The sequence below is a fragment of the Lipophrys pholis genome (genome assembly GCF_963383615.2).
Source record: "Lipophrys pholis genome assembly, chromosome: 1".
Classification (NCBI taxonomy): Eukaryota; Metazoa; Chordata; class Actinopteri; order Blenniiformes; family Blenniidae; genus Lipophrys; species Lipophrys pholis.
This window is the reverse complement of record NC_137635.1, coordinates 15660091-15679910: the sequence shown is the minus strand read 5'-3', so window position 1 is coordinate 15679910 and position 19820 is coordinate 15660091. Positions and strand designations below refer to the sequence as shown.

General features: G+C 43.8%; 1 protein-coding gene across 1 annotated transcript; it reads left to right on the top strand.

Annotated features, from left to right (window-relative positions):
- The first annotated feature begins 505 nt into the window (after nt 1-505).
- hs3st3l (heparan sulfate (glucosamine) 3-O-sulfotransferase 3-like) lies at nt 506-18474 on the top strand. The gene is made up of 3 exons (XM_080470784.1): nt 506-1419; nt 15999-16228; nt 16891-18474. The coding sequence occupies exons 1-3, from the start codon at nt 929-931 to the stop codon at nt 17277-17279; spliced, it is 1110 nt and encodes a 369-aa protein (XP_080326910.1). The 5' UTR covers nt 506-928; the 3' UTR covers nt 17280-18474.
- The last annotated feature ends 1346 nt before the right edge of the window (nt 18475-19820 follow it).

Genomic DNA, 19820 nt, shown 5'->3' with positions numbered 1-19820 from the left:
CGTGGCCACGATTTGAAGTAAAAAGGCAAATGTTTTGTTGCGTTTTGGTTGTCGGTTTGCATGGCACGAAGTGCTAGAAGTCATTGAAAATTTGGATTTGGGGCCCACATATGTTGCATTGCATACTGCATGTGTCAGGCCAGCTCTGGAAACAGACATCACTTTCAGAACATTGCTGTGTAAATGCAAAACTTGTCTGAAACGGCAAGCAAAAACTACACGTTTTCACTGGGTCTTATTGTCTCGCCCCCAATCCCACATATCTGCTATGGATTTCTGCCCTGGGCTTTGTTCAATAGGCACAAAGTTACAGAGCATTCAGCCAGAAATGAGGCGAGATCCAAATCAGAAGGTGATAAAGGCACATGTGTTCATTCAATCCCAGGTTCCCCCAGTAAATAAGAGTGGAATTAAATGTGCCTCAGGCCATGACCCTCCAATCAAAGGTATGCGTGTGTGGAGAGAGAGAGAGAGAGAGAGAGAGAGAGAGAGAGAGAGAGAGAGAGAGAGAGAGAGAGAGAGAGAGAGAGAGAGAGAGCGCGAGCGAGAGAGACGTGCTGTAGAGGCTTAGTAATCCCGCGGAGTGCACAGACAGACAGAGCGCACGAATTGGATATTATAGCTTTATTCTTCACCCCACGTTGCCAGGGTGGGCGTTAAGTGGGCGCACCCGCTGGATGTCACGCAAAAAAAAAAAAAAAAAAAAAACTAGTTCCTGCTGATTAATTGAGTCTCTCTCTGCTCTGTGGTTTCTCTCTGTGTGGGGGGGTTCGACGCGCTCCGGACGCGCATCATGAAGAAAGAGGATGAGAGAAGCGGCGCGCACTGATGAGAGACTCCGGCAAGAGTTGGCGGCATGTTCACGGCGTTAGGATGTGAGCGGAACTTGTGGTAGAATGGCCACTCATCTGGCAGGGATCTCTGAGGGATGGCAGTTCTTCACCACTACAATCACCACCACCACCATCATCACCACCACTATCCGAGCGCGGACCTGCGGCGCCTCTTCCACCGGCTCACCATCGCGTCCTCTCTGAGCATCCTCTGCTTCTCCTTAGTTTACCTCCTCACCGGATGCTGCGAGTCGGAGCTGACGGAAAACTCCGAGATCAAGTCCCCCCTGCGCGAATTCTTGGCAGCCAGATCGGGATGGCCCCGCGAGAGAAACGGAACCGGCGTCCCGAAGGAGGGCGAAGGAGTGGGCGCGCTCGGCGGCGGTCACTCCGGGCCGGAGGGCAACAGCTCGGGGAAGGAGTGGACAGCCACTCGCAGGCTGCCCCAGGCTCTGATCATAGGGGTTAAAAAGGGGGGCACCAGGGCTCTGCTGGAGTTTCTAAGGCTCCATCCGGACATCCGAGCCCTGGGTTCCGAGCCGCACTTCTTCGACCGGCATTACGCACGTGGACTGGACTGGTACAGGTACGCACACGTTACGCACGGGTTTCATCCCAACAGAGCCAGAGATTCTACATCTGAATGGCGTGGAAAGAGATGCCCTTTTCTTTTTCTAACAATTTCCTTAACTTTAATAACTTTATTCGACGCTGCAGGCGTCTTATTGACGCAGATTTGGGCTTGAAATCGTAAAAACTCCGCGTCTGAAACACGAACAAACAGGCTTCTTTTGAACAAACTTGTGCTCTAAGAAAGTTTTTTTGTTAATTTAAATTATTTAAATCACATCCGAGTGCCAATTAGGAGCCCCCAGCTTCCTCTCTGTGAAGCGCATTTCTTTGTGTTGTTTGCATACCCCAACATATCCACAGCTATTCCATAGAGGGTTAGGTGACAGTCAAAGAGACTTTGCCATCTGGCTATGCCAATCTGTGCATGCGTACATGTGTGTGTGTGTGTGTGTGTGTGTGTGTGTGTGTGTGTGTGTGTACAGTATGGGGAGAGAGGGGAGGAGAGGGAGGCCTCACAGGATGAGTTCTCACAGAGCAGCAGAGTAATCATCTCTGGAGCGGGAGCCAGATGTTACTGTTGTCATGTGGCTCTGTTCTCGGCCTGTTCCCTCAAAACTTGGAAATACTTCGAAGGCGCCACGAATGAAGGAGGCTGCAGGGGAAAGGAAGGCCTCTCTGATTCCAACTGGAGGGTTTTTTTCCCCCCAGTCTGTGTTCACCAGGGAGGGGCAACTTTGATCATTGTGAGGGCCACAAACATCTTATCCTCACCACCATCAGGAAACCTGTGACATCTAACGTTATTTTACAGAGACAATATCATGTAAAGGATGGATTGCATGCTTCTGATTTCAAAAAATAAGATATATTTATTTCTACCTTGAAATAAATGCAATAATACAGTAATTTAAGTCATTTCTGATACCTGCTGCAAATATATTTAAAATGAGCATCATCTTACCAGAACCCATGACTCCTGTAAATCATTAAATTGGATAAAATTGAAACGATGTACTATGAACTGCGTTTGGTCCACATGGTGAACTCACTGGGTGATTGTAGAGCAGAGATGTCAAACAAATTAAATTTCAGAGGCCACATGCAGTCCAGTTTCATTTTGAGTGGGCCGGACTGGTAAAATAGTGCCATAATAACCTTTAGATTTAAACTTTAAAGTTTCTCTTTTGCTGTGGCGTCGAGTATGATTATTGAAATTCAGAAACAGTCTATGTTATTGCTAAAGTTTTGGAATTAGTACCAAAAATGTACTGTAATCGCAACATACAGTAAAATGTCCATAAAACTTCTGTTATTGCTGTTGAGTTATGGTTTTATTTTTTTACGAACTCACCCTGACAGCATGGCTTTTAGGCTAATGCTTTGTTTTCTTTCCTGGCAGCATCACCGATATCTCAGCTTGGGTCTCCATGTTTTGTTGTGTCAGCTACTCTTAAAAAAAATGTGTTAAAAAGTTGATGATTTCTTTGAAATGTTTATCATTTTCTTGGCTGTTTAGTGGCCGGATTGGAGCCTCTTGTAGACCGGTTATGGCCCTCAGGCCTTATGTTTGACTCCCCGGTTGTAGAGGCTGAAAGATCTGGGTCCCAACGTCTGGGAGATTCATGGGAGGGGGTCGTGGTACCCCCAAATGACATGAAGAATAAACATGAGTGGAATACATTCTTTTTTATATTTAAAAGAATACTCCATTTCCCACGGTTCGTGTCAATATTACAGTTAATATTAACCCTCTTACATTGATGCCAATAGAATCTGAAGAGTTGAAAATCAAGAACAATAGTATTTCAACCTTGTGGTCACAAAGAGAAACACCTTGTTTCACCTCTGACAGTGAGCAGTGCGACTGGATTAGAGGGCCCATTCACATCTGGCGTTAACGCCTGTTTCAGGTGATCAGATCAAGAGTGGTGAGCCGTCAAGACGAGCGTGAACAGGCACCAGACTACTTCCTGAGGTGGTCAGGAACGCATCTGACCACATAGGCTTTGTAGTGTGAACAGTCATGCGTCGCGAAAGCGTCCCGGGTCAGTGGCATTCAAGGAAAGTACATTGCGCTGGTCTGAGTTATAAAGTCTTTCCAACGTTTCAAAAAAAACTGTGTAAAAGAACGAGGAGGTCCATGCCTGGGCGTGCCTTATAGCGGCCTGGACAGAGGACAATATCCATAACTCATAACTGGGAAAGCAAGGTTTTAGTTTCTCTGCTTGGAACACCCTCCAAATAGAAACCAAAGTGTCCCAATTGGTTTCTTTCAATCACTTTCATTCTATATTTTGCATCCAAGAGCGAGCGTCAATCAGTCAAACTGTTGCACTTTAATCTGTTTTACATAATCATCAGGTTTTCAATTTAACTTATATATTGTCAAATGTGTTAGAACTCTTGGCCAGATCACCCTCGTCAAAGAGATCTTGTTCTCAATGTGTTTTAAATAAAAAAAAAAACTGCGTGCCGTGACATTTGGTGATGTAGAGGTAGAAACACAATTCAAGCTGAATTGGTCACCCCAAAACACACGATGCACATAAGAGCCAACAGTCTGTGTCAGGACTCATCACATGTGCTCTGATCACGAGAAACACACGTTAACGTCAGGTGTGAACGGGCCCAGTGTGAAATGACCACCCCTCCGAGCAATAGTGAGACAACACAACTTCTTATTTTGCTCAGCAGCATCAGCACACAAATCAACAACTGGCAGCGTCTTGCGGGCTTCGCAAAGACAAAAGAAACTCCTTCCCAAACAGTTGCTCATTGTCCTTTTATTCCGTGGGCTTCTGATTGACTGGCCAATCAGAGGCAGAGCTCTGTGTTCATCTCGCAGGTGATCTCAATCTCAATTCAGTGGCGCTGATGAAGACTCACCTGGCAAACAGAAACAAGCAAAGACATTACCCAGCATGCAAAGCCCGAAGAGCATTTTGAGCGTCCGTTTACACGACAATGATGCTCGGAGCCACTGAAAATACGACTTTTCAAAAATGCTCTGACTTTGTCTCCACGGCAACCGGGAAAAAAACTACTTTTCTGAAACGCTGCTGCTGCTCCTACGCATCACTGCTGTTCTTCTGCACATGTGCAAGTCTGTCCATACGAATGTACTGGCCATTGTTAATGTGTATAGCATATTGTTGTCTGCATGCATACATTGCATTTTATTACTTAAAAACAGCCCCAACTAGTGGCCTGGCATGCTAACTGCATAGCTTTCAGTGTTTCTGTCATTTCTGTGTGAACTAAAATGCAAGAAAATCTACTTTCACTTGAAACGTCATGTAAAAGATGCTTCAGTTGATATTGGGCTGCACGTGGTACCTGAACTAAAATGAGTTTGACACCACTGATCTAAACTGACCCTGCTCTTCACCCGGTGTGAACTGGCTCTGCTCCGGCCCCCGTTTTAGCTCGTACGTAGATCCCTCCTCACACTGCTCCCAATAAAAGAGATTAAAAATGTATCCAGATCTGGATTGTGTGGCGCTGCTCTAACCAGCTTACTGTATATTACCGCGGATCAATGGTTGTATTAGCTGAGTTTTGGGATCCGGTTTGGCACAGCAATGATGGAGATCAAGTGAAAGGATCAGACTCTGATTATTTTTTCTTTCTTTTTTTTCTTTTTATTGACACGCTCAGATAGAAAATCCTAAACAGAGCCAGAATTCAGGAAATGTTCTGGGAAAACTGCCGCGTCGTCGTCTGTCTGCCAGCATGTCTGCTGTCTGTGTGTGTGTGTGTGTGTGTCTGTGTGTGGGTCGCACCAGGTGATGTGTGTGTGTGTGTGTGACACCAGATTGTCATTTCCCCCCCCCCAGGCCAGATGGGCCTCGCTGCACGTTGAGCCACTTGACATCACTGTCAGCTCTGTCAATTGACCTCTGACCCCAGGTCACTTTACGCTGGGAGTTAATGATGTGTTCACACCACTTCATAACAAACAGCGCACGCAAGCACACACACACAAGCGCGGGATGTTTTGTTCCATGACTTGAAAAAAAACAAAAAAACTTTGTCCGTCTGAGATTAAATCTGAATAAAAACAAGTAGGTGGACAGTTGTCACAACTAATAACATCATGCCTGCCAATAATGTAAGAACTTTGGCCTTTTTATACAGAATAAAACCAATAATGGAATAAATTTGGCCTTTTTAAATGTGATGAAGACAATAAAATAACAATTTTATCTATTGTAAACATAATAAAGCCAATTAATGCAATGATTTCAGCCATTTCAAATGTAATACAATCAGTAACAACTTATCTAAAAAGGTAGGGAGAAGTAGCGAGAGAGAGCAAAATGTTTGTGACATCTAATAGTGCAACATGTAGAGTGAGAAAGGGAAGAAGCTCAGTGCAGTGAAAGTCTCTCAGCAGTCTAAACCTACAGCAGCTTCACTAGAAAATGGTCCAAGGTCTCTTGAAGCAGCTCTAACTGTAAGTCTTGAGTCCAACCTTAAAAGTAAACACTGTGTCAGCCTCCCTGGCTGAAACTGGGTCTGGTCTAGGGGTGGTAAAAGGGTCCAGACACATCTGACCGACCTTCAGACATGAGGGGAACTTTAGGATTAGGCAAATGCTTGAGAATTATATCAACTATTGCAACAACAATTTAACTTGTAATCAATACAAACACTTATGTAAACAATGTGAATGTCGTAGTACTTTCATATTTGTTTCTTCCAAATAACAGTGCTCTTTCTCTTGCCCCTTGATTTGCACCAACTGTGACCGGGTTGTTGTTTTTGTTCAATTTATTTCCTTTTTTTGCTGTTGACAGACAGAAAATAACCAGAGCTGTCAATCCTTATTTTTCAAGCTTTTTTGGGGGGAAAGTAATCACGATTAATTTATTTTCTTCCATATTTAAAGGTAAAAATGACGTGAGCATGAATGCACCAGTGTAATTCAGTCTTCTGAGATCCATTTTTTTTTTTTTTTTGTGCGTCATCAGTTTTACGGTGCAATAAAACCACAGCTGGATCGAAATGTACTACAGACTCTAACCACTGATTAATTGTAAGACGACGAAAGAAAACAACGCCTAAATCGTAGTATCTAGACTCAGTTGTTATCAGACCACATCGGCTGTAGCTCTCACAGACCTCGTTATTCCTCTGCAGGTACTTTTTTATTCCGAACTCCATCAGATAAAGCGGATAAGCTACGGTGTATCTTCCTCATCTCTTATTCTATTTGAGAGAGGAGTAACATTTAGCTTCGACGGGGCAATTGAGATACACCCCCCCCACCCTGACAAAGATGCACTAATGGTGTCTGGAGCGGAGATTGGATCTGGAAAAGCTCAGCGATGAGCCCCGAGATGGACTGGAAGTTTCCTCCCGGCCGCGCTCGCCCGGGATCGATAGCGCTATCTCCTAGCGCTGACCTTGGGTTGACTCCAGCATTAGAGCGGTTAGCTCTGGTCAGCTCGGCTTCTGTTACAATTAGCAGGAAGCTTTATCCTACGCAAGGATAACACCACCCTCCCTCCTCCTCCTCACTCTTTCCTTCCTTCATCGCTCCCTCTCTTAGGCTCACTGGGGTCACGTTACACGCTGCTTTTTCTTTTTTCTGCCCTCTCTGGAGGAATCCATTAAAATTGCTCAGCTGGAAATTCACATCTCACTCGTGATGGTTTCAGAGTGTAAGGAAACGTGACAGAGACACGATGGAGGGGAGGAGGAAAGATGAAAACAGGCGGAGGAGAGATAAGGACGGAGGGTGAGCGGCGGGTTAAAGGTGAAGACGGTGTTACCGCAACCTCACACATCGCCGCTGACCTTTGCTTCAACCCGGGGGACGTCTGTCAGAGCTGTGTGTGTGTGTGTGTGTGTGTGTGTGTGTGTGTGTGTTTCATTCTCTGCCACAGTCCCCGACAACTCGACTGCCTCTGTTTTTTTTCTTCATGTCGTTTTTCTCTGTAAAGTGAGCTTTATCGATACGATATCGACTCTGATTTACCGGCACAGCTTTGACCTGTGAGGCTGCAATGTCACTTGTATTTCTGTCTGAGATGTCACATTTGAAAAGGAAAAGAAATGAGAGCAAGAAGAAGAAGAAGAAGAAGCAGTCAGGAGCTTTGTGTTTTCTGAGGTTAGCTCAAGGTTAGCATTGAGCTAACATGTAGCTTCATTCTTACTTGCTCTACAGATCGTTGTTTTATTTAAAATTTTCATGACATCGATGTGACTCTTTTGACTTTCTTTGGTCAAAAACACTTTTTGCTATAACTGATGGCATCCGCAAGCTAACATGCTAATATGCGCACCTCTGTTGTTTGGTTGGTAATGGGGAAGATTATATAAACGAGTTCTGTTTTACTTATTCGGCGCAAAACACATAATCAGTCCTTCGTAACATCTAGAGAACGAGCGACTGGCGTTTACACCCAATAAACAACAAAACAATTTACATTAGACCCAAAACCCCACCTTTTACAGATTCTTACAGTTCAATCCTGAAAATATTTTCCATGCCAATCAGAGGCATTTTGTTTTAAATATAATCTGTACAAACAAAACATAAAACGTACTTTAAGGGTGCTTACAATATATTTGATTAGATTTATAAATTGCTTCTTAATATAAGTCCCATGACCAGCCAAACAACAACAAAAAAATTATGATTTATAGTCTGGTAATATGATATCATTAAAAACTATTGTCATATATATTTTTCATGACATGGCCTCTGTTTGGACTGAAGCAAAACATTATTAGAGAAGTTTTACATTACTTTGGAAGAAGGCTAAACTGTCTGTAGGGAAGATACAGACTCATCTGCAGTGACTTTGAGGAGGATTTGCTTACATAGTAAAAACAAAAAGATTATGTCCTGAAGTGCAAGGTGTTATAAAAGCCTCAAATTGAGTGCCGGTGGTTTCAAAGTGTAATCCAGATTTAGGTTCAAAAGACTTTACAACTTTGCCGCACCTCTTTAATTTGGAAGCAGCTTTGGCCTCAGGACATGAGAAAGAAGGCCGAGATGATTCGGTCCTGTTGGAGTCATCTGCTCCAAGCATCATTTGCAATTCATATTGAACTCGTTAAGCAAGCCTTTTAAATTCATACCCATACATTGACGGCTTTGTCCCGCGATGACACAGCACATGGTGCTACTTGTGTTTCTGTGTCTGCACAATGGAATATAATTGCCATGCAAATCGTGGAAGAATGGCTGCCAAAACATTTGATGTTCAGCGGGATTCAGTGGGCGGGAATTAGCGTTGAACACGAAAGGCGGATTTTTTTTCTTCTTCTATGAACTGGGTTTTGGGGTTTTTTTGCAGGAGGGGCGCTGGATTAACGGTTTTATTTGTTTATTGGCATTTCCCACATGTTTGTGTGGATCAAAGTTGGAGGGAAAAAAAAGGTGTATGGGCTTTGACGTTATGGTTGTTTGTGTGTTTAAATGGGGTTCAGGTGGGGTCTGTCCTGTTCCTGTACTGTACCGGAGGTGATCACCATACGGCCCAGACGGGCGGGGCGATCTGGCCCTCATTAGGCTCCTCCCTTGGGGCCTACAGGCAAATGTGGGAGGGGGGTCCCAGGGCCCCCTGATGATGGATGTCTCCTGGAAGTGGACAGGGCACAACCACAATGGGCCGACCCTTTAATGGTTCCCCCATACCGAGGAAATGGATGAGTGGTCCCCCAATAACACACTCATGCATGCGTACATCACCACTCACGCACACACACCTCATATTTGACTCATAAATAAGCAGTCAGGTGTGTATAATGAACACGGTCAATATGCTGCCGCTGTGATTGGCGATTGTTTCTTCTCTGGATCAAACTTCAAACGATAAACACAAAAGATTTCAACATCTTTGATCCAACAAATCCTCACAATTCTCTGCTGCTAGACGTGTGAGGAACGTAACAACTGCTACACACACACACACACACACACACACACACACACACACACACACACACACACACACACACACACACACACACACACACACGACACAGCATGCTCCTGATGGGGCTCCAGAGGGTCCAGACTCCCCCTTTCCCGTGTCCACCTGCCACTCTCAGTCCCAGCTGAGGCTCAGTGCTGCATTACCATTCCCTCTTTACGTTTCCACCGCCACACACTCATCCCACACTGCATCCTTACTGTTCCACACCCACATACATGTATTTAGCCGGAGTCCCCTCAGGATCAATAGCCACTGGCCTTGGTTGTCCTGATCTCACCAGGGACGCGTGCAGAAATATTGGTAAAACGCACGACAAAGGCGAGCGTCGTCAAAGGCAAACAGAGGCTTATTATAAGCTGCCGGATAATCCCGGTGTTCATCGTGCTGGACGTTTGATCCCGCACTCAGTCGTAAATGAGCAGTGTAAGGATGGAGCTAAAACAGAGGGCTTAAACTGCCAATTAATTGGGCCGTCATTATTGGGGGGGATTTCCTCTGTGACACATGGTGCCTTCCAGCCGCTTCTATTCACCTGCCAGTGTTTGGCTGGAAGGCATCGGAGGTTAATACCTCCCACCCCCGCCCCCCTCCGCTGCACCGACAGGGCCAGACCTGGCACCGGCAGCACCTCACTCCAACATCTTCATGAGGAAAGGTGTGCAAAGCGTGACCGAGGAGGAATTTGGCTTTGATTTGAGGAGTCGTTTTTGCATCTTGCGTACAAGAACTGCACTTCAATTCTCATATTTTTAGAAATCAGGTAAAACCGACTCAGGCAGACAGTTTCCTTTGAGCTGCCCACACCAGGTGGTGTTTGATTTTCAATTCATATATCAAATGTTTGAAGGAGATAAAAACAAGAGGAATATTGTTAATAAGATCACATTATAATTTATTCATACTAGTCAACAAATCAAAGTTTCTGAAAGAGAAGTGTTAAAGTCCAAAGGACCAGATTCCATGTCCGTATTTCTCTATTAGTTTATTGTTTTTCAATGCAACATATGAAATGTTCATTTTGTTGAAATGATATCTTCCATTGGAAAGCTGCACATTTCTCTCAGGGACATTCTCTGCAGAGACGAAGAAGGAACTAAAGGGAGAGCCTTTGTGAAAAAGGACAAAACAAAAATCCATGGAGGACGTTTATCTTCTCTACCTTTCTGTAAAGCTTGTGTTGATGAGTGAATGGTGGTGTTGTGATGCCATACTGTGTGTTCTGAGATCTCAGTGTCCTTGAACTTTGACCTGCACAGTTATATCAGTTCGGTCTTGAGCACACATGGCCATATTGGGTAACGTAGACGATAACCAATGAGGACATTCAGGTGATGTTGCAGACATGAGACATAAATAAAGCGAATGGTCTCTCCTAAGCCTGTGACGATTTCCTTCAGTTACTCTAACTTTCGCACACGATTCGACGACCTGTCCATGTGGTAAAGTGACGACGCACAATTAGCCTTCAAAACGGTGTTTTTCTTCTGCACTGCGTCTCAAGGTCGTTCTCACCATTCTCACCAGGATATTCCCAGATGAGGCAGAATCAGAGGAATGTGGGGGTGGGGGGGGTTTCGGAATTTCATTACTACAGTCTCTATTGTTCTTCAAAGTCGCTTAAATACAAACACGACTCAAACATTTTTTTCAGACAGCTCCAATACAGCTCAGATGAGGTTGTATGGGACTGTAAGATTTTAGTAAATGCTTTTTGACTCTCGGGACGGCACTATGTATCTTGTACTCAAAATATGACAATATATCTCCGGCATTGACACACTTTTGGATTCTGAGTACACTTTGCGTATCTCGATCTCCTTAATTCATGAGTCAAATGTAGTTGGAAGTCATGGATGTCCTCTCAGGATCCCAAAGCTTCGCCGTGCCAAAAGCACCAATGGTCGGATTTACTTATCAGAGAAACTAACAGCCAGTTTGTCCATCAATTAGTGCGTCTGTGCAAACCTTGTGGCAGAAGCATATTTCTAATACATCTGTTCTTGTGATGGTGCTCTTACGGGTGGTAATTAGCTCTTTGTGTTTAGGTAATGGTATGGGACTCTTGGCTCGGAGGCTATTCACAGACAGATTGCTAATGGAGGCGCGTTTCTATCCACTCCCATCATTCCTTCATCGGTCACCCACCCCTTTCATTTGAGACACTCAAGCAAACGCTCCAAGACACACACACACACACACACACGCACACGCACACACACACACACACACACACACACGTCTTTAAAGAAAATCTGGTACGCCCACCCTTTGTGTCTTCAGAGTGTTTGTGTGCATTTGTGTGTAATTTTTGTCTTTAAATATGTCTTCCGTGTGTGTGTGTGTGTGTGTGTGTGTTAGAATGAAAAATTGGTCCACTGGGAGACCAGAAGCATCACAGCAAATGCTCGGCTAATGAGTGAATAATGAGTGTGTGTTTGTGTTTTTGCAGCAGTCTGTGTCATTGTGCACGAACCTTCGTGTGTGTAGGTGTGTGTGTGTGTCTGTAGCAGACTGAGCGGCTCCTCCTGCTCAGGGTATTGGAGTTAAAAGGGAAGTCTTCAGGCTAAGTGGTGGCAAGCGCTGCCTCACACTGATCAGATCAAATGAAATCACTCCGTGTGTGTGCGTGTGCGTGTGTATGTGTGTGTGTGTGTGTGTGTGAGGATGGCGGGGGTATTGACAGGGGGTCATGTTGCAGGAGCTTTGGAAACCCGAGCCGACACCAGAGGACAGTCAGAGCTTCCTGTCCTCACTTTCATCAGCTGTGTCGCCGCCACTGATTCTCTGTTGACTCTCTGTTCCTCCATCTTTCCTCATTTTTAACTTTAGACATCAGTTATTAGCTCAGTCAGTTCAGGGAGGAATTATTTAATACTGCTCACACAAAAAGGAATTATTTGTTGTTGTTACGAGAGTATAGGCAATTGTGTCAGTTTCAAGATCGAAGTAAAATTCCTTATGTTCGGCTCCCGATAGCTAATGTTGTTACATTTGTGACGTCGAACTTCTAAAAATAGCAACTGTTGGCAGTTGTTGGTTTTCCGAGTTCATTTTTATTCAGGAAAACACATGTTTTACTTTTGGTTATTTTTGTTCTTCTCTCTTCTTTGTATCACGTGTCCAATCTACTGAAGGGAGTCATAATTATTACAACCACTAGAGGTCTCCATAAATCTAAGGTGCAGGATATCATTTCAAGTAAAAAGTCATGGTTTTTGCATTTTCTTTTGAGAAATGTTTACACAGGAACGTTTTGAAAACAATGTTTGTTTACAGATCGGAAAAAGATGTATTTTCCATGTTGGGCCACAAGTGAGTGCTGTTGTTTACTGAAACCACACACACACACACACACACACACACACACACACACACACACACACACACACACACACACACACACACACACACACGCACACACACACGCACACGCACACGCACACGCACACGCACACGCACACGCACACACAGAAAACAACACGCTGTAAATTTGTATGGGCCGAAAACCAAGTTGGATAGTTATGATGGGTGACCAAAACTATCAAATCCAAGGAGAATATGAACTGGGAGTCATGACACAACAAACGTTTTACATTTTCACTTGAAAACACTGTCGTGTAAACGGGGCCGTCGTGAGCAATCTCTTGTTTTGCAATGACTTAAGCTGGAACTTGTCTTTACGGATGAATTTAAATTTTTCTCCTTAAATATGCAAACTATTATTTGTTTGCAAAAAGCTCCAAATGGGTAGCCGTTTTCTCCTACTAGCAACCTATTTTATCTCAATATATGATTGGTGAGAAATGAAAGAAGACCATTGATGCGACTCTATCACTGAAATCGTACAGATGAGATGCTGATTCAGAGCTGTGACCATGTTTTGGTCAGTCGGTCAGGTGCGTTGGCAGGTGTGTTGGCAGATGTCCCAGAGTCCCCAGCCGGTCCTGCGGGGCCTCTGGAGTCATTTATCTCTAAATGAGTCCCATCTGCTGGTCTTCTGGCGTGGAGGTGAACAGAGCGAGACACTGCCTGTGTTTGTGTTACCTGCCTGTTTGTGTGCATCGCTGGAGATCTACCAAGCAGACTCTTAACATGTCAGGGGTTGATGTGTGTGTCACAGTGACTGATGGGGTGTGGGCTCTCACTATGGAAAATGTGTGTCTGTGTGTGTTTGAGAGATGAGAGGTTATCCGGGCGTTTTGCAGTTGTTTTTTTTACAAGAGAGGTTTTTCACTTGCTGAACAGATTTAACTCTGAATCACCGATAATTAAATATACAAATCTGAAGCTCAGCTAATAGCGCATTCACATTCACGCCGGTAATAAGACGAGAAGATTGACACCACACTTGTATATGTTTGTTGAATATTAGCTTGTTAGCAGTGCAATAGCTAGGTTAGCTTAGCATATTGACTCAGAACAGCTAGTTCAGGGGTCGGCAACTCATTTTCCAAAAACACCATGTGAAAAATTAACACTAATCTTGAGAGTCAAGACATAAATTCACTTAAATTTTGCTTAAAAGCTTTTTTCAAATGCAATTTGTATGAGCTACTGTTTTTTTGTCTTCTCCAGTCCTTGTCTGAAATTGTGATTACAGTTTTAAAAATGGCAACTTCAGTCAATAAGTAAATTAAATTGATATTTTTTCATTAACATTGTTTTTCCCCCCTGTGAAATACCAATTTTGTGATTTATCGATTGCTGGTGCTGCGAGATTACCCTGAGGAAAATAAATCTGAGAACTTAATTTCACTTAAATGAATCTGTGAAATCCACAATAAGAATTGAAGTTGGTATCTTTACACAAATACATCTAGTGTTGGAGTCAAAAAACAAAGAATGATCCTTGTTCCATTCAGGATTTTAAAACACCCTATACTACAATACCCTTAAGCCATCAGCGTTTAAAGCGTCACAGACTGATAGAATGAAGATAAACAAAGACAAAATCAAGTTCACTTTACTTGAATTTTTTTTTTCATGTAAAAAAAAAAGTATGTATTTTAAACAAAGCACGATCTTGCTTGATCGACAAATATGTTCTGCAAAAAGTTGTTTTTTTTGTTAAGTAAAGCTTGTAGAATAATTCTTTACCAGTGAAGGTGCTGGACACAACAAATGATGTAATAATGGCAAATAATGTGAAATATTTTACCATTTTCTAGGTAAAAAAAAGAAATGCAACTTGCATCATATACAGTCATTTTCATTAGATAGCGACTCCCTGGGGGCAGCAGAGCTTATGATGCGCAGGTCTGAGCTCGGTCGAGGTTTTTTTTTTAAAAGTGTGAGGCATATTTTACCCTCGAAGGACCAGCAGCAGGAATAATGTTGGAGTCAGAGAAATGTCGATTTGATGATGATGGTGATGACAAATGATGACAAACGCTTCAAAACAAGACTTATTAAGAGTTATGGGGTGTGTTGCATTTCATCCGATAACTGTCACGGGTGGTGGAGGGACTCTAGATGCCGACAGGGCAGATTGTAAGTCAAGCGTTCATTTAGTCAGCGACACAAGGGAACAGAGGGAATCCAACATCCAAATAAGTGGAACACGGTGACCACTCGGAGAAAAACCAGAGAATCACTGAGAGCACAGGCAAAACAACCCAGAGACGCAGACGAACTGGCATCAGGACGCGGGAACTGAAGCCCAACTTATAGTGCAGCCACCAGGTGCAGATGATCACACACTCAGACACAGGTGTAACACATCAGGGCCGCAATCAGCCACCAGCAGGGGAAGACGGAAAATGTGAATTGTGACGCAAACATGAGAAACAACAGGAGAAAATGTATTTGACTTGATCGACCAGATAGAATATGTTAATCAATAAGTTTATGGGTTGCAGCTGCACATATTAAAGATAATTAACTTTTGCACCTGGTTCTTTAAAGATGTCATTCATATCGTCTGTGAAGATGTTAATCTTCCGTGGTTTGAATTATATTTTTTATGGAAATAAGTACATTTATATAACTATAATTAAACACAACTACACTATATGGAAATTGCCATTTTTACTTTACCAATATTTTATCTTCAACAGAGAAAATAACTTATTTATAATTGCATTCGATTACGAATACAAATAGCAGTGGTGTAAAGTTTTTGTAATATATATATATTTTTTTTATTTTGAGGGGGGGGGGGGGGGGGGGGGGGGGTTTGGACTTAAATATTCTTAGCAGGTAAAATACATTCGATGGCTGCTGCTGAGATAGAAAATAAAAGAAAAAAGTAACTCACACTTCGAGTAATTTTCAAGAAAAACACAGTAAAATTTTAGCAATGTAACAATAATTCATATCATTCATATCTTTAGTCCAAATATAAATGTTTTTATTGCTGATATAGAGTCTTCATGAGGAAAATGTCAAAAAAAAGCTTGTTAAAAACTCAGATATTGACCTGCTGTAAGAAGAACAGCATGTTTCTGAAAGGTTTTGCAATAGATCATGTGCAAAGAGAAGGTGTATAAGCTGTTTTATGATCAGCCTTTTACATCTATATTTAATGTTGCCGACCTTCTGTATCAGCTTTATAACTGATGAAGATTTAAGATGCCGGTGCGCTGCAGCCCATCTTCATAAAAATCGACAAACGAACGCGTTTATTTTAATGTACCTCCAGGAGTATGATGCCCAAAGCCCTGGACGGCCAGATCGTGATGGAGAAGACGCCTCGATACTTCGTCACCGTGGAGACGCCGGCGCGAGTCCACGCCATGTCGCAGGACGTGAAGCTGATCGTGGTCGTGCGGGATCCAGTGACCCGAGCCATATCTGACTACACGCAGATCATCTCCAAGACTCCCGACATTCCTTCCTTCGAGAGCCTGGCCTTCAAGAACCGAACCACAGGTACGGCTGACGGGTCTGGATATAGAATCTATGAAGGACTATTAGTCTGGAGCTCTTGTTGAATGTTCTTGCAACGGCCAGAATCTGTCAAAAGTTGTCCAAGGAAAGGAAAGCGAGGACAGTCATTGGTAGCCAGAACTCATTGTTCCATAGATACTTCCGGAATCTAAAGTCACTAACATCTTGGTGTCGGTTTCCTCAACACACCTTGTGAGGACAACCAGAGTCCTCACCCTGAAAGGTCTGGTTCTCTTTGTTGTACAAAATAGATACTCACACATCGTCAGGCAGATGGTCATAATGTAATGGCTGATTGACGTTTGGCTTCAAACTAAAGGGACAAGACTGGAGTATCAGTGCAGAACCTTTCCAGTCTTTTTTTTTTTTTGGAATGTTTTTTTAGAGGATTTTTTTTGGAACTCTTTAATGTCCAAGAAAACTGGAATGGAACAATTATCTGTCAAACCTGAAACAAACTCATTATAACAGACCCAAACTACCTAATCTAGACCAAAACCCATGGAAGCAGGGCCTGACTCACCCAGATCTGAAGATAAAGTTCCGTTTCAAGATAAATATTAAACATTAATCATGTTGTATTGACAGTCGTGATCATTCAAGAGGACGTCTAAATCACGAGCCTTCCCTGTCTTTGTCTCCAGGTCAGATCGACCCCGTGTGGAGCCCCCTGTGGATCGGTCTCTACGCCCAGCACATGGAGCGCTGGCTGGCCTGGTTCCCCAGGACTCAGATCCATCTGGTCAGCGGCGAGCGGCTCATTTCGGACCCGGCCGGAGAACTGGGCAAAGTCCAGGACTTTCTGGGCCTCCAGAGGATCGTCACGGACAAGCACTTCTACTTCAACAAAACGAAAGGCTTCCCCTGCCTGAAGAAGCCGGAGGGCAGCAGCAAACCTCACTGCCTGGGGAAGACGAAAGGGAGGACGCACGCGTCCATCGACCCCGACGTGATGCAGAAACTGAGAGATTTCTACAAGCCTCACAACCAGCGCTTCTATCAGATGGCGGGACAGGACTTTGGATGGCAGTGACCCTTTAACTGCGTGGATCGGGAGGCCGCTTCCCTGTCGGCTCTGCTTCGGGCAGAAGCCTGCGCAAATGCTCAGTCTGATTGAGACAGATGCAGCGGCTCGGCGTGCACAAATGAGAGCCGATCATCTGCTTTCGGACCGACCGAGCAGCATCCCAGAGACTTCGTAATGAAACTCCGGTGTCAATACATTCGACTCCAACCATCAATCAACTCGTTAAAAATGTCTGAAAGACAGTTGTGTCTTTTTGTGTGTCATAGATGTTCAGTCCAGGTGGGTGAATAAACCGTCTCTGTGCAAAAGGTGCTCTTAAGTACGTGGTTCGCTGTAGGTCGCAGCTGTGTAGCTTTTAGTGTGTGTGTGGTCCACAGTTTGATCCCGACACTCAGTAGTGGCACGAGGAACTCAAGAAACATATTTGTCCGGCGCTTTTTGGGCGATAGCGCCAATTGGCAATCGGCCAATTGCGCAAATCTTCCAAAAGCGCCGTACATATTCACGCCCTCAGATTTCCATGACTTCCCCTTCGCTCTCCTTACTAAGTGGTTAAGAATTTAAGGGCAATCAACGGCATACATATTGAGCGCCGTGCAGGAAGAGAACGGGCAGATGAATCTTTTATGCGGAGAGCAGCCGAGGGGCGAGCGGGCAAATCTTTGTACGAGCTCAGATTTGACTGAGTGGTTTTGTATTCCTGAATAATGAATGTGGATAAATGGATGTAGGGGGAACTGGCGTGGATCGCTGCCGAGCCGACCCGCTGCAGGGGAACCGCTGCAGGACGAGGTGAGATCAATGCGGAGGGGGGCGGCGGCGGCGGCGAGGTTTCCAACTATCAAAGGCCATTTCTGTGGATGAATGAAGCTTCTGCTGCTTCTGCTTACAGGGTCGTCTTATTTCAGTTTGCATGTATTTGCACTAGTTCATCAAAAAGCAATTCTTTCCTTCAGTTTCTTTTTGCTCGACGTTTGCTGTTGCTCAAAGCTCTCGCTGAGCCTCGATGAGAAAAGGCCGGCTTTATGTCGAATGTGAGCACATTAGTGCAATTGCTTTTGGCAAATCTGTTTACGTGAGAGCTGCAGGGGCGTGCCGATGCAAAGGACCTGTGATAATGTGAATATTGACTTTCACGTCATGGCATTCTTGCGTTTTGGTTATTTTGTTGAAAATGATGATCCAATAAAACATTCCCTGTATGTGTGTGTTGGATTAGTCATTCAAAAATATCTAGTCAAGACTGCCATCTGGTGGACAACAAGAGGAACTGCAAAAGGAAAACGCTTAACAGACAAGGTACAAAGAAAATTATTTATTATGGTATATTCCCTTTAAATGAAATATTCTCTTAGAAATGTTTCAATAATATACTATTTTACAAGTAATTTTTCACAAAAATGTAACTGAGGAACACTACGTTAAAAGTGCCACAGACATACAGACGTTACAATCCATGCTTCGGCGGATACTCCAACCCAGGGTCATTAAACTGAAATGAAACTAGGAAGATTAAAGCAGAAGGTTGTGAACATTACATGTCACCTTGAACTCAACATATAAATAAAATACACACAGATGTTTTGAAATGCACTTAAATAACGACAATCCTGGTCTCCGTTTGTCTCCCCTCAGACCCGGAAGAGCACAAAGAGGAGTTCTTTTCCCGGCCGATGGATTTGGGCAGTTTGCACAGACAGCTACGGGCGTTTGTTCCTAAAAGCAGTTATTATCAGGACAAAACACTGTTGCCCTGGTTTCAAATGTGGTGAGCATGCTGTGTGATCCGAGGCATGCCGCTGGTGGTAAAGGCACTCAGTGTGGCCGATCGGCTTCCTCCACCCGAGAAACAATCCTCTGAATCTGATCCGGGTGAAGGAGCAAAGTTCTCAGGTCCACCGCGTGTCGCTACAATCCTTCTATTCGGGGTCTGCTGACCACCTTCTCACTAAAGCATTCATTTCTGTTGTGGCACAACAAAAACAGCCGGTCGGTGAAGATGAGTCCGGCACAATTTTTCACATCGACTGACCATTATTTACGCTCAAGGCCCAGATATGTTCGGTTTATGCAGGTAATTCTGCATTTCAAACTTTGCCATGGTTGTTAATCAGTCCATCCAGTAGAGGGCAGTGCAGGTTGTTGGCGTCATCTGTAACATTTCTAATTGAGACATCAACGGAACGCGTTCAAACCAGCTATAATATAAATTTGCATCCCTATTGGAACTTTACGTTTATGAAGGACTGAGGTAACGTAGACATGTTCGTATAATCGAGTCTTTCTCGAAGGTATCGTCATTTCCATTGTCTTCTTTCTTTTTTCTAGTCCTACATGAGCTACACCACCCCCACAGGTCATCAATGGTATTACTCTTTTTGCTACACATCGGTTAGCTCCCTGCCAACGAAGCAAATGACAAATGTAATGGAGGCAGAAGACTTCATATCCGTCTGCATACAGGATGCAGCGTTGAGTATATCGACGCCTTCAGTCCAAAATGGTGTCATGGCGGCGATATAGAGCAAAGCAACCTGAACATCTCTG

Excerpts from the sequence above, each read along its gene's own strand:
- hs3st3l (XM_080470784.1), top strand. The coding sequence starts at position 929 with ATGGCAGTTCTTCACCACTACAATCACCACCACCACCATCATCACCAC. Across the intron at positions 1,420-15,998 it reads CGTGGACTGGACTGGTACAG|GAGTATGATGCCCAAAGCCC; the intron begins GTACGCACACGT and ends ATGTACCTCCAG. Across the intron at positions 16,229-16,890 it reads CTTCAAGAACCGAACCACAG|GTCAGATCGACCCCGTGTGG; the intron begins GTACGGCTGACG and ends CTTTGTCTCCAG.